Raw genomic sequence first — 17732 nt, 5'->3', positions numbered from 1 at the left:
ACCACAAGAATTGCTTTATCATGCCGATAGATGACAGTATAAAAAGTGAGCCTCAAGGTCACTTAATTAAAAAGTTTACACAAACACAAAGCAGAGTGCAGCACACAAAATCATGTGTTATTTAGAAGTTTTTCTATCGTAAACCCAGTCCTGGCAAAGTGCTTCATTCCGTAATAGCCGCTGCTATTAAGCCTTATCAGCTCTCTTTAGATTTACCTTTCGTTTGCACATGTTCACACCTCCGAGTAATATTTATCACAAAAAAATATAATCCCCTCAATGTTAATAACGAGTCATATACTCTATCAGTCAAAACGATATCATTTGTAGGGATTAGTAATGGTTTAATTCTAGGGTGATGGCAGCCTTGTAAAAAATATTTAAAGAAGGTAAAAGTTATTGCTAGAAACGAGTTAATAGAATTTGTTACGTGAAAACTGGGAGTTTTTTTTAAATAAATGTTTCGTGGTCGGTTACGGAATATTTTATATAGTGATTGGCCGTTGCGCCGTTATTCTCGAGTAACAACAAAGGACAACACCACATTGGCTACAAAAACGAACAAATAAATAATCCCATTTTCTGCTGCGCATATTAGTTTCCGTCAAAAGGCCAAAACGCGAGGAAATAAGTGATGTACGCAATATTTGATCTGACGCAATATACTTTTTCCTAAAAGCAAGCATGTTAACGTGCAGGTACTATATCACTAGTTTCTCTACAATTCTCTATTTGAGGACGATGGGAAGCTGATTGAGTTATGCACGCTTACGAATATTTATACTTAAAATATGTTATATTTTTAAATAAAATAAGAGCAAAATTTATGTTTGGATTCACTCTATCGATTATTGACATCAGCTCGATTAACTAAAGAGATTTCAATTTTTGGCAAAAAAAAAAAAAAAATTAAGTAACTTAAATGAAAGAATGGCTTATTTTTCTTTTTTTTCTGGGGGTCGTAGCTTAAAAAGTCGAATCACTGTGTTTAAAGTAATGTAAGATCTTAGGATTTTTTTCTACCTGCAGGCCATGCAATGGTGGACTGTTTGCACACGCTTTTCCGCCGAATGTGTTAATAGAAAAAGGAAAACTGTTTAGATTTATGTTATGTAGTTCATATAAATTAGCATATCAACGGACATGTTAATAAATACATTGAACATTTAAGAGCAACATTAAAGAGTAAATTAATGAAATTTATCTAAATGACGATATGGCTAAAAACACCTAGCAAGAGATTATTTACTTATAATTTTTACCGCATTTGCTGTGAGCTTGGAGTTTGCAAAGAATTGCTCGTTTATTTCCGAAGGGGGTAAAAGTAAGTAATAAATTTATAAAATTGATCAGAGGCTCTATGGCTGTAAAGAAACTTGCGATGAGAAAAGCAATTTTTCTCGTAATGGTGTAAATCGTTGCATTGTAATTACGGGCGAGAGTCTTTTAACGATGGAAGTCTTTGCGTTCAATTGTTTGCATGTTTCGATCATTACAAGGCGTCTTGAATTGGCTCCAGAGCAGGTGGAATTATTATAATGAACTAACCGATTGGATAAAGGATGTAAGTAATTTTTGCAACCTGTTCTAACCTAAAAAAGGTGAAGTAAGGAATTTTCATAAATGTTGTGACACTAGCTCGCGACAAACAGACGAGAATAAAGCGCTCATATCGGAGAATCTTCTGATTAGAGTCCGGTAACGACAGGTAAAAGTAAAAATAATCGAGATAAACACATTTGGAGATCGAACAAATCGAACAAATTTAAAATCGAAAAAAAAAAAAACAATGTAATTATCGGGTTGCACTCAAACGGGACCGTTAGAATAAAAAAGGGTAAAATATAAAGCATATTTTTTTCGCTGTATTTTATCTAAGCAGTTTATTTAATATGAATACAACGTAAATTAAAGATTTTTCTTATTTTTCGTTTATTTTTCATTTTTAAATTTTTAGTTTGTTTTTTTTTTTGGTATTTTTTACAATATTGTTCTTAAAAGTACATCATTGAGTTTTACGGTATGCATGTGTGTTTGTATAACTAATAAATATACTCATGTGTCTGATATAAACTAAGAAAACTTCATAAAAGAAAAAGGCGATTTTGCTTCTTCCCCTTTGCGTTTTTTTTTTTTTTTTTTTTTTTTTTTTTTTTTTTGAAAGAAACATATTGAATGACAGTGTTATACGCTTACAGAATATCGTTTTATTTTTATGACCATTAACGAAATGTAACGTTAAAATATTGAGAAAAAAAATACTTTTATTTAGAAGTTTGAATCAATTATTTTATTCTATGTCAAATTTGAATTAATTATTAATAATAATTCCTTATAATTGTAAAATGGTTTTATCCTTGCAACCGTTTCAACTACACTAGTAATTAAAATTTTGGTTTATATTTTTCTGTTAAATTTTTGTTGGATCTTTATCCTTTACTGAGTTAATTCTCTCCATCCTGTTTTTTGTTTAACTCCTTTTATTTTTATTATTATTATTGTTATTTTTATTTTTATCTCGAAGGAGCAAAGTGCTGTTTATCTCATTAATTATATATGTATTGTGTGTATATACTTTATATTTTATATAAGTAATTCTTATTATTATTCATCTATTGCTTTTCAAAATATTTTTGTTTTTCTACTAAAAAGTTTATTTTTACACTAACTTAAGTGTTTTCATTATTACTTTACTGGGGCTAAGGGCTCTCTTCCAATACTATATATAAAGTCCTGCTAATCAGGTCTTTTTTGTTTCTGTCTTGGTTTTTTTTTTATTTATTTGTATTTATGTACGTACGTGTGCATGTGTATTCATTAACTGTAAGTGTTCGTAAGGATGCTTTAAAAATAGTTTAAGAGTTTTGCTTTTTACCCACCACCAGATAATAAGAGTAAATCCTTCATTTCATTAATTAAAATGTTCTTCATTTGCCTTTTGTTGCAAGATCTGGTCTCGTCAAAATTAAAATAGATAATATGAATTAAAGAATCGAACGAATAAAAAGACAACAAAACAAAAAGAAAAATCCGTGCGTCTAAGATAGAATGACAAAGATTTAAATTATCGTAAAGGTTCGACGAAGCAAAGGGCGGCATCATTGTAAGGTCACTCTTTAGCCGTTAGAACAAATATGCGCTTAGTTTTATATATATGTATATATATATATATATATACATTTAAATGAAAAGCTTAGTTATATAATTACGCAGAAACAAATATTGCGCAAACAAGGAAAATGTTTGCAGCGTTTCTTTGAGTGCACATGTAGCCACATTCCTTCCTGACGACTTAGTCTTTGTAACCGCCCTACATTGATTAGCCTATTAGACTATTGTTGATATGAAGGAGAAAATCAATTTTACTTTTCAAGTTGAGAAGACAGAATGACGGAGCTCTTCAAGTGCAATGGCATTTTAGTTATTTTCTTTATCTACCGAAGGGAAGGGACAACAATTTTCTCTGAATCGTTATCTTGTAGTTGAATTAGTCACCGAAGCAAATCTGAACCTCCACGAACTTCATCGCGAGAATGCGGCGGCATCTTTTTTCCAAGCATGAAACTTTCTTCTCCGCCTTTTTGGCATCAGGTATTAATAGCTTTATAGTTTCGCTACAATGTAATAATATAAAATGTATGTATGTATATATAATATATTTTAGTTGATCTATTAGTTAAAATTTGCAATGGCAATGACCGCCTTTCGCCAGTCAAGATATCGCTATAATTTAGTCGAGTTACTTGATTTTTGAGCAACTGCAGTATAAAATAATTTTCGGAAATGTACATGAGATACGCATGCACACTTTATGCAGCAGGACATGCAGATGCAAAACCTGTATTGAATTTTGATACAAAGACATAATAAGCCGCTCTTTATGTTAGTGGTGGGTGACGGCGATTCGCCATGTGGCGAATACGAGCCTTTGTTAAGTTGTTTGTTCAGTTATTTGTTTATCACAGAAATTCGTTTTGATAATACATCAGTTGTGTTTCAGTATCTACGCCTTGAATAATTTTAATTTTGTAAATTATTTCATTTAATCCTTTAATACTCCTTGTGCCCGTAATTTTTCAGCATTTAAGATCGCTATACAAAGGATGTTAGACGTATTAACAAAAAATATATATAATAGCTTTATATATATAAAAGCGTTCCTCTTCCTATGCTATCAATTAACTGTTCATTTTTACTCGATCTTCGCGTTACATGTTTCTCTGCTAGACATGTTTCAGTCTACGGTTTAAAATGGCAAAAGCGCCTGTGACAATATCGATTTTGTTTTTCGATTTCTGACGCCAGAAATTCGCAAGATGCAAATATCTGCGATCGGTGTGAAAGCACTTCGTATACTCCTTCTTAGTTAGATAGCCCAGAGAAATATAACAAGTTTCAATCTATACACGATTTTAATTTAAAGCTTACTCCAAGCGATTTTTATGCTAAAAGGATGGCTAACAGAAATGATCGTTACCCTCAAATTGGCTCATGTTTGGCAAAATATTTTGAATAATACAATGAATACAAAAAATTCTGCCTTAAGAGAATAACAGTTTATGACTTACTCTTCCCTATTATCAAGGTCCGCACATCACCTACATCATCTTGAAATAAAATACTAATGCTAATCCAATTTCTGTTTTCACTTAGTAGTAGTGATAGTTCAGGTTCAGGTTTGTCGGGTAATCCCTTGCGCGCCTAATATATATAAATTGTGAAATTGTGAAAATGTTTTGAATCCGCCAATTGATCAAGGATTTCTCCTCTCTGGAGCTATTAAGACGGTGCATGTTTACCGCTTGTCACAAAATAAACTTTTTTGTTTTCTGTAACGATTATGTAAGACTTTTTCACGTTTCTCGTTGACGTGATAAGAATTTGATGTTGTGTAGAATAGGCAAGCGTCTAATGAGGAACAATTATATATATATATATATATTTATATGAATACGCGTGTAAGCGGAACAGTAAATTTCTGCTTAAGTTCATTAACCGCGACTCGAACTAAACATTTGTTTACTTGATGTGAATGCTTGCTCATTGCGATATTTGGTTGTGACGTATTCGCAATTAAAGGAGCAAATGCCGCTATTGCTTAGGGTTTGCTTAAACGAACTTACAGCTATGTTTAGAGATTCTTCTTCTTTAAGTAGGCGTAACGTAGTGGGTAAGTGCCATCTTAAATATATTTGGTTTCTGGTTTTCTCGGTTAATCGATTTACGTGTACATTGTTTTATATTCCTTTTAGTTTATAAAATAAACATTGTTTACAGTAATTATTTGTTCATTTTATTTACATTTATATGCGTTTGTATAGAGAATATTAAATTTTGAGTAATGCGTCCTTTTCTTTTCATTCACTGAGTTGGCTTGAGTTGGAGCTTCAAAGATATAGAGCAAAATTTTTGCGTTTTTGCATTTTTTATTACGATTCGTCATTCATACAGGCAGAAGATATATATGTACATAATATTATCAGCACATTGAGTTAATTAACTAGAGACTTCTGCTCGTTTTGTGACGATTTGTGGATTACACATCAGCCAGCGCATGCACAACATATTAAAGGTATGGAAATTTTTTATGATTAAAATCATTCTTACATAAAATGTTTGCTTGATGCTTTCAGATTACACTTCAAATTCAAACGTGAACTGTAAAAATACCCTAAAGATTTATTTCGAATTCTTCGATTACATTTTTCGACTATAAGCAGATTCTTAACATTCAACAACAAGGTAGGAATTTCGTGTTCGTACATTGAATTTTTTTCATTCAACTCAGTAAATTCGCTAAAATGTATTCGGATCTATTTATAGGGTAAATATGTTTCAAGTGCTTAATAAGAATGAATCTGTTTAATTTACGAGATTTTGGACTCTTCTCCCATGTGCAGCTAAGCCCCTGAGTCTAATTAAGGTTATTGCTGACGATGCGAAAGAAACTTGAAACGCAGTTGAAAGCATTGGGCCACGGTTCAGCATTAAACTCCCTACACCAGTTTGCTTATCAAAATAAGGCGTTACATGGTCGAAAATGTGGTCACTTTCAATATTGTTCGTTCTTGGGTGGATCAAAACAAGTCGGTATATCAAATTTCAACAAATTTCTCAAAAATTGCAATCGATAAATTCAGCAAAAGAAAGAAAAAAAAAAAAAGAGAGAGAGAGAGAGAGAGAGAGAGAGCTAAATTTCAGAGAGTGATTCTGAATCGATTGGTATAATAAAACGTGCACTTATCTCAAGTACTTCTGCGTGTTGTCTACGTCCGCACAAACTTAATATGTCCTTGTACTACAAATAGTGTGTGGCATAAAAATTGACAAGGCGTGGGTATTCGTCACGAGACAAACATTGGATACTTACTACATGCGTTTTAATTTGTAAAATAAAAATCCAAATAATTCATTTAGGAAACGCGCGAATCGCCTAGCTTCGTTAGGGCGGCTTATTTCTTATGGCTTTGGTATTGTTGATGAATCGGATACCTTTCGCCAATTGCCAGTTACCATTTGCTCTAGTTAGCCTGATTATGAGTGAATGAATGAAAAAATGAATGCCACTGCACTCATTTTTTATGATGTTTATTATTTTAAATCACAATGCGATCTTTATAGGGAGACGGTTAGACTTGTTGTGCCTTGCTGTCGAGATTGCAAGCAAGTTGCGACCCGCAAGGTAATAAACTCTTCCATGGTGGTGGTAGGCATAAAAGCATAATTGAATAATAAAGATAGATATTGAACTGTAATCGGTAGTGGCATTATATGTTGAAAAGGTCGCGTTTAGTTATTTTAGATATTCATAAGAATGTTCTGCAGTTTTTGATTAGTTTATTATTTTATACATTAGCTTAGTAAATTTTATGATTTTATTTTATTTATAATAACTTATTCTCGTCTTTTATGTTTATCTTGTTTATTTACGTTTAGCTTTTATTTATTTATTTATTTATTTATTTATTTTTTTTTTTCTTTTTTCATAATTATTTATAAAATCAGTCTCAATACAAGCCATCTTAATATTTATTTAATAATTTTTTATTTTTTACATATTTTTAGTTTAAATCTAATATGATTAAGTTTTTCGTGAATTTTTGTCTTCATTCATTTAATGTACATAATATATATCTTATACAGGTGTGTATGTGCAGATGGCGTATGAGTCTGTGCTTGATAGTTGAACATAATAGCGTCTGAAGGTTTGAAAGCGATACAAATAAGTGTTACTTTCTTTATGCGCGTGATAAGGGGGTCTGCTGTTAATTTTTTTTTTTTTATATTTCATATTCTTTTTCATATTATAGCTACTGCATACATGTACATATATTATACATATACATATGTATATACAATCAAAAATGTTGTGCATTTTGCTTATTATGAAAATATTTCGTTAATAAATATAACATTCGATCCATTCATTAGTATCTAACTATTGTATATCTTTTATAAGAGTATTGCTTATTTGTTATCTATTTCAGGCGGATTTAGTGGACTTTGAGTTCGCTTTACATTTTTGAGAGATGGCCAAGAAAACAGAAACGTTTATTTATGCTGATTACGGGTATTTTTCGGTATTGTTATCTTAAAGTATAAAAGGCGTAACCTATTATTATTATTATTATTATTATTATATATTTTTTTTCTTCTGTAATTGATTCTTTTGTAACTAAGAGCTAAGAGAGCTTTGTTGTTCGTTTTTTTATCGTCAAATGAAGTTTTAAAAAGTTTCATTAGCGTTGCTTTGAAGATGTTGGCATGTTTTCATAGAAAAGTTCAAAGGATTAACAGGGTTCATCAACATTAATAAATAACCTGAATAGTTTTGTCTATTCCTATACATGGAGAACATAAATTCAGATATAATATTGTTTGTTGTTGTTGTGTATGCTTGAAAATTGGAAAGCGTTTGTTACGCCTTTTTTACTTAAAATTCCTTTTTACTCTGCCACAGGAGGAGGTTATAGTTAATGTTTCAGATAACTATAAGTTCGGCAGTTTTTTATTATTATTATTATTATTATTTTTTTTTCGTTCGTTTATTTCTATTAAATAGTCAGTTATTTCTGTGATCCATAAAAGCCAATTCATTTATAAATGTGGTCGTGTAATGGGAACTTAAATAAAGTGAATAGGGTTTTTTTTTTATTTTTGTTCATTATTAAGGTAAAAAGGACCTGCAATGATTTTATGGTAATATTGCTTTATAATATGTAATATTGGTTTATTTCTTTGTATCTTGACTGTTTCCTTTTTCTATTTTTTTTTTTTTTTTTCTTCTACATTTTGTGTGATTGTGGCGTTTTTTACAATTTAATAAACAAAAAAGTTTTATTTATTTAACACAGCGCAATTGTTGAGCACACCACTTCTTATTCTCACAACTATCACTTAAAAAGGATGTAATAATTTTCACGTTTTTTGTGAAATTTTTTTTTGTTTTTATTTTTTAATTATAACATCTACGAAAAGTCATTGGACAGCCTACAGTTCTCGTCCATTTATCTGTGCGTAGAACACTGAAACTTTCAAAAATTGAGAGAAAATAAGTCAGAATGTGAATACCATAAATCAAATCGGCTTGCATAAATCCATATTTTCTAAGTAGGTAAGATGGACTTTTTAGGGTAAAACCCGTAAGAAATGTAACAAATAATCTCCAATAACCTATCCTATTAAAAACTTATTAACTATAATAGTTGAAAAGGAGAAACTGATTGCGCGAGAACATTTTATAGACATACGCTGCATATATATTTTGGAAAGATATTTGAATGACTTCCTTTAAGATTTAAAAGTAAATGAACCTTGAGTGTTGGGTATTTTTAAAATTCATCCACAAGGCGAGTACGGCTTATATAATTTCTTCTTATTGTTTATTTATTGTTATACCCATCACCCATCAAAGCATACGGGTTCAATAAATATGTTTTTCCGTTTCTAGCACTTGAGAAATAGCGTATTCTACGTTCTATGAAAAGTACATTTTTTCACTCGGGATAACCAACCTTTCAAGTGTTTCTAAATTTCCGACTTTCTATATGGTTGTCCGTTTGTGTGTAATTAGATGTTGTAATGCTCATGATTGAAAGGCTGCTTATAGGCTGTTTAAAACTGTAGTGTCAGATGGTATCTCCAAACACTTCCGCGATAGGCCAAAGACTTATACGAAATATAAAAAAAAATAAAACGTAATATAAATATTTATCAAGATATGTTCGACTGTATATCACATGCCCACAATTAACAAGATTCTTAATCATTTCTTAACTATTGATTTAAGATGATGAGTATCAAAGGTCCGCCCCAAGGCGAACATAACGGTCTTACTTATTATTAACTATAATACATGTGTAGAGGCTTGTTCTACGCTTTATTCCTTAAACTAATCTTAATCAGTATTCTATGGTTGAAAGATCAAAATATAATTGTTTTTAGTGAGCCAGTGTACTTATCGTCACAACATTAAATTATTTCTATATATCTTCTCTTCCCTTGAAATATATCGAATTACATTTAATTGGAATGAAATTATTTTTATGCGAAAAGTTGCGTGTTTCTATAGTGGCGACAGCTATTGAATGCGTACATTTCTTAAGATGTTCACAATAAAATCAATTCCAAATAATCATAATATAGCAATAATAAGAAGAAAGAAAAAACATACGCTGAACTGTTGGTGGAATTAAACGATTTACGTTAAAAATTTATTTAGTCACTGTTTAAGTCATCGGCGATTAAACTGCGATCCGTCCCCTTCCAGGTGGTCGAGTTTAAAGCAGCCGCAGTTATACCGTACGTACCACTTGGTAAGCGTTTTTGTCGGCACAACGTCAAACGTGTTTTATTAGGGGAGAGCGGCTGCAGAAGTGGCGAAGAAGCTCGTGGAGAGTCCAAATCATCGGTATTCTCTTCGGGGCAACTGTCTGTCGGAGAAGCTATACGTTCTCGTGTTTTTATCGATTTCTCTAACCGTCTTAAAAATCTTTAAAGCAAAAATACTGATAAATATTCAATAAAAAATTCACAAAATTATACCTGATTTGATTTCCTATAGCTCGCAGACGATTAATTTTACATGTGGGACGTATTGGGTCGTCTTCTTTGACTATGCTTGGCGATATACGTCTTAGGAGAGCCTATCATTTCAAATTTTAAAGAAATTAGTTAGAAGACCAATCGCTAATCATATCCTTTGTTCTTTAATTTTTCTTTTACTTACATCGGCGACATCATCTTCACTAAGGCTCTCCTGCCTTCGCGTTCTTTTTTCACGATTTGGGGAATTTAGTCCTTAAACAGAAATTTCAAAGATGATAATGAAATAACAGAAACAAACTTATTGAATGTAAGGATTATATGACTTTTGTCAGTACGAGTCGCTAATAAACTTACGTCTGGGTAATTGCCTTACACTCAAATCTTTGGTAGAATTTAAGCTTTCTGATGATGACGAGCTGCTTGCTACTGCATAGCGATTTTGCAAACGTCTCTTGGGACTTTTACGGCTGGTCACGGTGATGGCGGAGCATGGGTGATGATGTGAATGGCAATGCTTGTTGCAAACATGAACACTGCTGCTGGGCGTTGAAGAAATGTTTAAGGATTCCTTTGATGGCATATCAACTTGTTTCGTAGGCGATTGCGTAGCGGAACATTTTGAAGATTTGCGCTCACGTTTCTTACTGCTGCTGCGACGTTGATGTGAGAACATTTGACCTGATGTGCCTTTGCCATCAGACGAGGGAAAATCATACAGACCGTCAGAGTCAGTGAAAGGCAATTGATCTTTGCGCCCGTAAAAGTAGGGTGAGAATCTTCCCATACTGGCTCTTTCACTGAGAGGGCTTTCGGAACGGGATGATACCGGTGACAGAGATTTTTCTCCTCCGTTGCCATCAATTTGTATCACAATTGAAGGTAGTTGTAATTGCGCCATTTGTGTAATAGTATTGGCATTGGATGTAAGTGTGGGTCCGGTGACCGAAATAGTTGGTTCATCTACTTCAATTAGCACGTCATCGTCTAGCAACGTATCAAACCGATGTCTACTTAGCCGGGTTTCATCAAGTTTTTCATCTACCGGATCAGTGCCAATGCCTTCGTCATTTGATTCGACCAATATATCATCGGAAAAGGTCTCTGAGTCGGATCTAGGACGGTGCGTGTTTAAATGTTCCGCACTTCCTCCTTCTGCAGTTTCTGCTGCACTCTTTCCGTTACTAATATTTTCCTTGCAACTTGGTAAAGCCGAATTCCGCCGTCTATTCAATAAATTAACATGAAGTGAGAGATTCGCGCTCGCATGTCCGCTACCCGGTTCATCCATTTCATTAGGATATAAAGGATTATTTGAACCGCAACGGCTTGGCCCTGGGCTGGCCATACTAGAGTAACCCGACGAGCTCAAGTTGCTTTCGGATATAGTTCGATCTGCTCGTGTACACATGGCGAAAGGGCTCAGGTAACACATGCCAACTGGATTTGGCGGAACCAGACCGTTACCGGTAGTGACTTTGGTAGCCGGGGATAGGGGCTCAATGTCCGATTCTAATTCGCTCATATTTGAAGTCACTGTTATCATGGGTGGTGTAAATGAATATTCCAACGAAGTGGGTTTCTCGTATTGTTTTAAGAGCCTGGAATGAAAATAAGTCGAAGCATGCATTCCGTAAGCCATTTGACACGATTGAAGCTGTTTAAATAGATTAAGATTTACACTTGCTTTCTAGAAACACCAGGCTAAATAAATACAAATACGTATATAGATATATATATATATATATATATATATATATATATATATGTACTAAGAGAAAACATTTAAAATTCTCATTTAGATTAATATCTAGATATGTCCTATAATCTGCATATGGAGAAGCCAGTTTCTAAACTTTAACAAGTAATACAAAAAACTCTACTCTATATCTATCATCAATTCAAAGATATTGACGCAAACAAAAGTAAGATTTACGTACAATAAATTATATGCATAACGGAAAAATCAAACTAATTAAGAGATATGGGATAATTATTTAGTTTCTTTTAAGATTGCGGGAAGAACGTTTGTATGTGAGTAAAGAGAGCAAGATCAGCGTTTATGTGCCATCGTGTATCTACATCTATACCTTTTTTGTTGCTGTTTATTTGGAAACATAAAACTCGTTTCACCTATGCTGGCACGCTGTGGCGGTGGTGATCCTGGTAATATAACCATGGGATGGTGAGTTTTGGTGGGACTAGCCTGTTCCACGGTCAGAGTAGGTATAACCAAGTCACGAGGACGTGATTGCTTCTCTTCCGGTGTCGGTGGCTCGATGTCAATAGTAATGCTGGGTAAGGTTGATACAAGAGCCTCCATCGGTGCGACAATGGCTGCTGTTATATTTAATGGTGATAGCTTACTGCCAACATCAAAATTCGTCTGTTTATTAAAATCCGCTATAGATGTAGTACAAGTGTCAGTTGGCGTTGTTTCTACATCTGAGTCCACTAGGCGCATTTTTTCCTTAGAATGGCCGGCAACTAGTTTGTCCTGAAATGAACAAAAGCAAAATTGAACCATTCTTAAAAATTTCATCGTACTTCAAAGTTTTACGATTTCGAGCTTAGCATTGAAACTTCATGAAGCTTACTAATTGGGTACTAGCAATAACTAATTTAAATTTTTTTTCGAAGTGAAACTTCTTTCGTTTCGGCAAAGTAAGTAAGAAAGTTAACATAATTCATAGAGCTATCACGAGATATTTGTGATAAAACTTGCAATCGACGTCCTCCGGAATTTGCGGCGAAACTGTCAAGAATAATCATTTTACTTTCATCAATCATCATCATCATCATCATCCACTTTACTACAAGCGCAAGTACTATTATTGCTCGTATGCCGTTCACGTTAAAACGGACGGATGGTGTAAAAATATTTCACTGTGATGTGCACTAGGAAGTGAGTGAAAGTGACTTGCTTTTTTGTTGTGCATAACTGATTTTACCAAGGGTATAATTTGTGTATACTGTGAGTTTAGAAAAATAAACAAAAAACAAGTATTCGAGCTATCGTCGGCTACGGTTCATCATTAAATACTCTGCACTATTTCGCTTAATACAGTTACTCTTATAATGATTTTTCAAAATAAGGCGTTATATCGGGACTGGTCGAGAAAGTGGTCCGATCCGAATAATTTTCAATACCGTTCGTGCTTCGGCAGGATCTCACCGAGACATGCTAAATGCGATCTGAGCGTTGAACGGAAGAACCTAACACGGACAAATGTTCAAAGGTGGATGTATCTCAAGTCCTTCTGCGTGTTACACATCCGCATGAACTTAATATATCCTTGCACCACAAATAGTGTAGAGTATAGATATACTGAGGCAATATTCTGAGCTTGTGTATCAGAGTCATAATTCCATTGTATAATTTTTAGAGTGTAGTGCAGATATAAGCTTTAAGAAAAACAAATATATTTTGAGGAAACAAATACATAATCTTTGAATATTTTGTTATCGTACAAGTTTCTATCTCAATGCCTTTGAAGTTTCACTTCAAACGAGCGTGTCAGCCACACATCGTTTTATTTTTTCTCAGAGGACTATATTCATTAAATATTTATTGCCTTTCAAGTGAACCAACGTCGATTTTTGTGATTATTTTCGAAATCTATACAAATTCCATCATCAGAACCAACCTAGGAAGAGAGTGATGTTCAAAAAGTTTCAAAAAATGCCAGGTTTTTATTATCTGTTTGGTTCGTCACCGTTTTAATCTTTATATATTGCATGACTTACCGATAGTTGAGTATCACTCCGATCACTTTTCTCTTCGTCTTCATCATCATCACCGTCATCATCGTCATTATCATCATCAGTAAACTCTGCACCAGATGATGGTTCCTGTTGGAATATTGGACTATTCGAACGTTGAGGACGCATCATTATTGGTGTTAGGGCCGGGGATGGTATTGGCGTCGGCATTTCTCTTATAGGCGAGAGGCATTTGTTATTGATGCCACTGATGGGTATCTCCAGCAGTATGGTCGGTGGGTGTAGCATATTTGTTGAAGATGTGGATGCTACTGATGAGGAACTGGATGAACTTTTATGTGCGTTTAAAACGTCTAGTACAGGCACTTCTATGGTTGTGGTTTGACGATAGAACACTGGTGAATCGGGCGGTCCACTTGATAAGCTCACCGGTGTATGCATAGACGATGTGGAAGATTCATCATCACCGGGCGCATCGTCTTGCGGACTTGAAACGGTGGGTGTTGTGGAGGGAGATACAAACACCGTCGCCGATAAAGGCACTGTAGCCGTAGCTGTTGTTTTGGAGATGGTCGGTACGGTTGTGGCCAAATTCCGGAACATGGCAAGTATAGAATCAGCGCTAGACACTTTCGCCCGAGCTGGTGAGCCAGCTGCAATACGGCCACGCAACGGCATACCACCCAACGACAGTTGATGATTACTAGTGCTAGTAATTTCACTGGCACTAGTTTGTATAGAACGCAAACCGAAATCGGTGAGCGCCAGATCAGAACTGGAAAGCGAATCGCTGCCATGATTAGATGAGGTGCTGTGAGGCGAACGTATATCGTTGGTGCATGGTGAGGGTGGCATAGAACTGGTTTGCATTTGTAAGTCAGTCGGTAGACTTATAGCACTTGAATTGCGTTTTGCCTGTCATATATGGCATAATAATTGCATTAAAGTTGGGCATAAAATTTTTGAAGAGGCAGAGAGAGAGAGAGAAAGAGAGAGAGAGAGAGAGAGAGAGAAAGAGAGAGAGAGAGAGAGAGAGAGAGAAAGAGAAGAGAGAGGTTTAAAATAAAAATGACATTATAATAAAGTGACATCCTAGGGGAACTGAATTTGAACAGATAAAAAGCAAAACTTATTTAGACGATATGAACAGGGTGCTGATCCTCAGACGAACACAAGCAAACACATGGGTATCAAGCGTGTTTCAACTTAATTTTATTTCCCGACCTCATAAAATGGTATCAAACACTTTTTTTTTTTTTTTTTTTTGCCAGCTCGATATTTTATTTCAATATATATCCGAACTAAAGTGTTTTATAAAACCGGAATAAGAAGACTTTTGTCACGAAGCGGCAAATAAAACAAAGCAACGCATTTTACGCATAGAATCGCGGCCGATAAAATTTTCGAAAATTGTCATTTAAATTATTTTATTACTGTAATCGTACTGTGGTCAATTAGTAGACCATGATAAGATGAAACGTCAAAGGGAACTAAAACAAATATCTTCACATAACCTCAAAAAAGAAAATTAAACAAACGTACCGCGTCAATTTGAAAAACTCTGCTTGGAACTATCAGTTATTAATTAGTAAATATACCCCAAATAAGTGTGCATCGAGCGAACTTAAAAAAAAAAAAAGGAAGTGGCTGACTGTACAAGATATTTCCAGTCAAAGAGTTTATTTTTACCATTTTTTTGTTTTTTCAATTCGATATTGTAAAAAGTCGTGTAAAAGCGAGCACGTGTGTATAAAGTATCGCGGAAATCTATGAACAACAGTGTACGTAAGTAGTATTCATAAAAAACTATACGTTTTGCACAGAGAACAAAGAAATTTGTGATTAGAGACTGGAAAAAATTATGAAAAACATGTTTTTTTGCATGAGTGCTTGTGACGGATAATCAAACAAACCCAAAACGATTCTTTAGAAATTTCGTGTAAATTTAGAGAAATGCTTCACACTCTTCCTCTATGCCGTAATCTGATCTTAAATATTTTGATTTATACTTTGCCTGAGAATCACATCCCTTAGCGTCGATTAAACAAAATGAGGAAAAATAGACCAAATAAAATATAAAAAAAAATGTAATAATTTTTATATGAGCCGAAAGCTTACCGCAATTGGTCCGATATCTACCTCAGAACCCGAGCTCATTTCCGCTGATACTTTACTTAATAAGCGAGCGAATGTGACTTTCTTCTCTAATTTGGGATCGTTAAGGATAACGCGTTCCATGGTGGCCGAAGTCAAAGAACCCGTATTCTCTGAGAAAGTAGTTTCTTTCATATCGCTTTCGGAATCGACGTTAGAGGCTCGTATACGACTCTCCGACAAGGATATCAATTCGCCCAAACTAACTTTGGGCTTGGCTTGGGCGGCTGATGGGGAAACTAATTGTTGCAGTATTTGTTTTTTTTCCGCTGCGTTCTTCTTAACTGGCGTAGAATTGTTGCGTTTTTTGCGAGGCGAAGGTGAACCTAGATAGCATTCATGAAAAAATAAATTTTCTTCGTTTAATATCACATTTTTCCGCTTTCAAATACAAAAAGAAACATTTATACAGAGTTTTTAGAATTTTGGTTTTCTTTTCTTTTTTTTTTTTGAATTTTGTACAAATTATCAAGAAACTAAATTACGAATACTTTCAAATGAAAAGAATAGCAGAACTAAAGAAGTGTCGATAATTTCCACTACATTTAGATAATCATTGACATACAATATAATAAAAAGCTGTTTTTTTTTTTTAAATAATTTTTTTTATAATAAAGTTAAAAAAGGTAGAGTGTTTCAAAGGCAAGAAGCTACAAACAAATTAATTATCATTTGCAACTAAGTGGGGGGAGAAATGAAAACATGCAACTCAGATTATGTTAAAACGTTTACAACTAAAAAACGAAAAACAAATAAATAAATTAATAAATTAATAAATTAATAAATTATTTATAATGAATAGTTAGTTACTTTTACCAATTTACTACAATGCACATTGAAAAACACACAACTCTTATTAAAAGAAATATTTAAAATATTTGAAGTAAAAGTTTTCGCCCACCAGCAGCCACAAAATTATTCCAAAAATAATATGTTTAAATTTAAATTTAAAATTAATTAATTACTTATTTAATTATGTATCGATTTATTAATACATATTTTTTTTATTTATTTATTTATTTACTTTTTCTCTTTTTTTTTGCTTTTTTTTTTCTTTTTTTTTGTTAATCTGATGATCTTTTCCTTTGTTCTTTTTAATACTTTTGATTTGCATGAAACCCATTTTGAGCATTTACCGTCAATTTTGTAAATTTACAAACAAATTGTGAGCATTATTTTTCCATCATAATATATGCATGTGTGTGCGTATGACTGATTTCAATCAATATCTCAATTTACAGATTATTTACAGATTTACACAAAACGTATTATAATTACAGGGCTAGCCATAATAATCAACGATGAGTCCATTTGGTATGCAGAGCAATTTTGATCAGTTTCGCAGTCGGTAAGCCGCTGATACAACCAATCGTCCAGGGTTCAAGCAATTTTCACTCTTAAATCAATTTATTGTGCATCGTTCAGCTATACGGACTAATAATGCGGACGAGTTGCATGATTTAGTAAATTAGGACCGCGTGAGAAAACCAGTTGGTGTTATCATTGTCCAATTTTTGTAAAACAATAAAACGAATAATAGTAAGTACTTGCGAAATATAAACTCGTGAAGAGAATTTAATTAAAATTAGTAATTAAAAATGCTAGAACACATGTAAATGTGTGGCAGAGAACTTGGCTTTTATAACAGCGAAGAATGGGAATTTGCATAAGAATCTCGCTCAAAATCAATGAGAAAAAGTTTGTGGCGGCTGTGTTTTCCTTTAAAATTCAGCTTGAGTTAGAAATTTGAAGACGGCCACGACATAGAATCTCGGTCGGCTTTGCAGTATTACATGTAGAATTTATTAAAA

General features: G+C 33.5%; 1 protein-coding gene across 8 annotated transcripts in view; it reads right to left on the bottom strand.

Annotated features, from left to right (window-relative positions):
• Nucleotides 1–9363: 9363 nt before the first annotated feature.
• The window catches only part of LOC119642820, a 180383-nt gene continuing 172014 nt past the window's right edge, over nt 9364–17732 (bottom strand). For 6 of the 8 annotated variants that reach the window (XM_038042100.1, XM_038042141.1, XM_038042105.1 and 3 more), the window contains 7 exons: nt 15886–16247; nt 13792–14682; nt 12135–12541; nt 10402–11645; nt 10229–10299; nt 10045–10145; nt 9364–9991 (listed from right to left, as the gene is read on the bottom strand). In XM_038042100.1, coding sequence (XP_037898028.1) covers nt 9718–9991; nt 10045–10145; nt 10229–10299; nt 10402–11645; nt 12135–12541; nt 13792–14682; nt 15886–16247 — 3350 coding nt within the window. In that variant the 3' untranslated portion in view covers nt 9364–9717. Of the gene's footprint in view, nt 9992–10044; nt 10146–10228; nt 10300–10401; nt 11646–12134; nt 12542–13619; nt 13692–13791; nt 14683–15885; nt 16248–17732 lie in introns of those variants that run through there. The other 2 variants (XM_038042128.1, XM_038042149.1) reach the window with 2 other exon arrangements.

Source organism: Glossina fuscipes, unplaced genomic scaffold (assembly GCF_014805625.2).
Source record: "Glossina fuscipes isolate IAEA_lab_2018 unplaced genomic scaffold, Yale_Gfus_2 0, whole genome shotgun sequence".
Lineage (NCBI taxonomy): Eukaryota > Metazoa > Arthropoda > Insecta > Diptera > Glossinidae > Glossina > Glossina fuscipes.
Note: the sequence above shows the minus strand (reverse complement) of the source record. Positions and strands in the feature narration are given on the sequence as shown.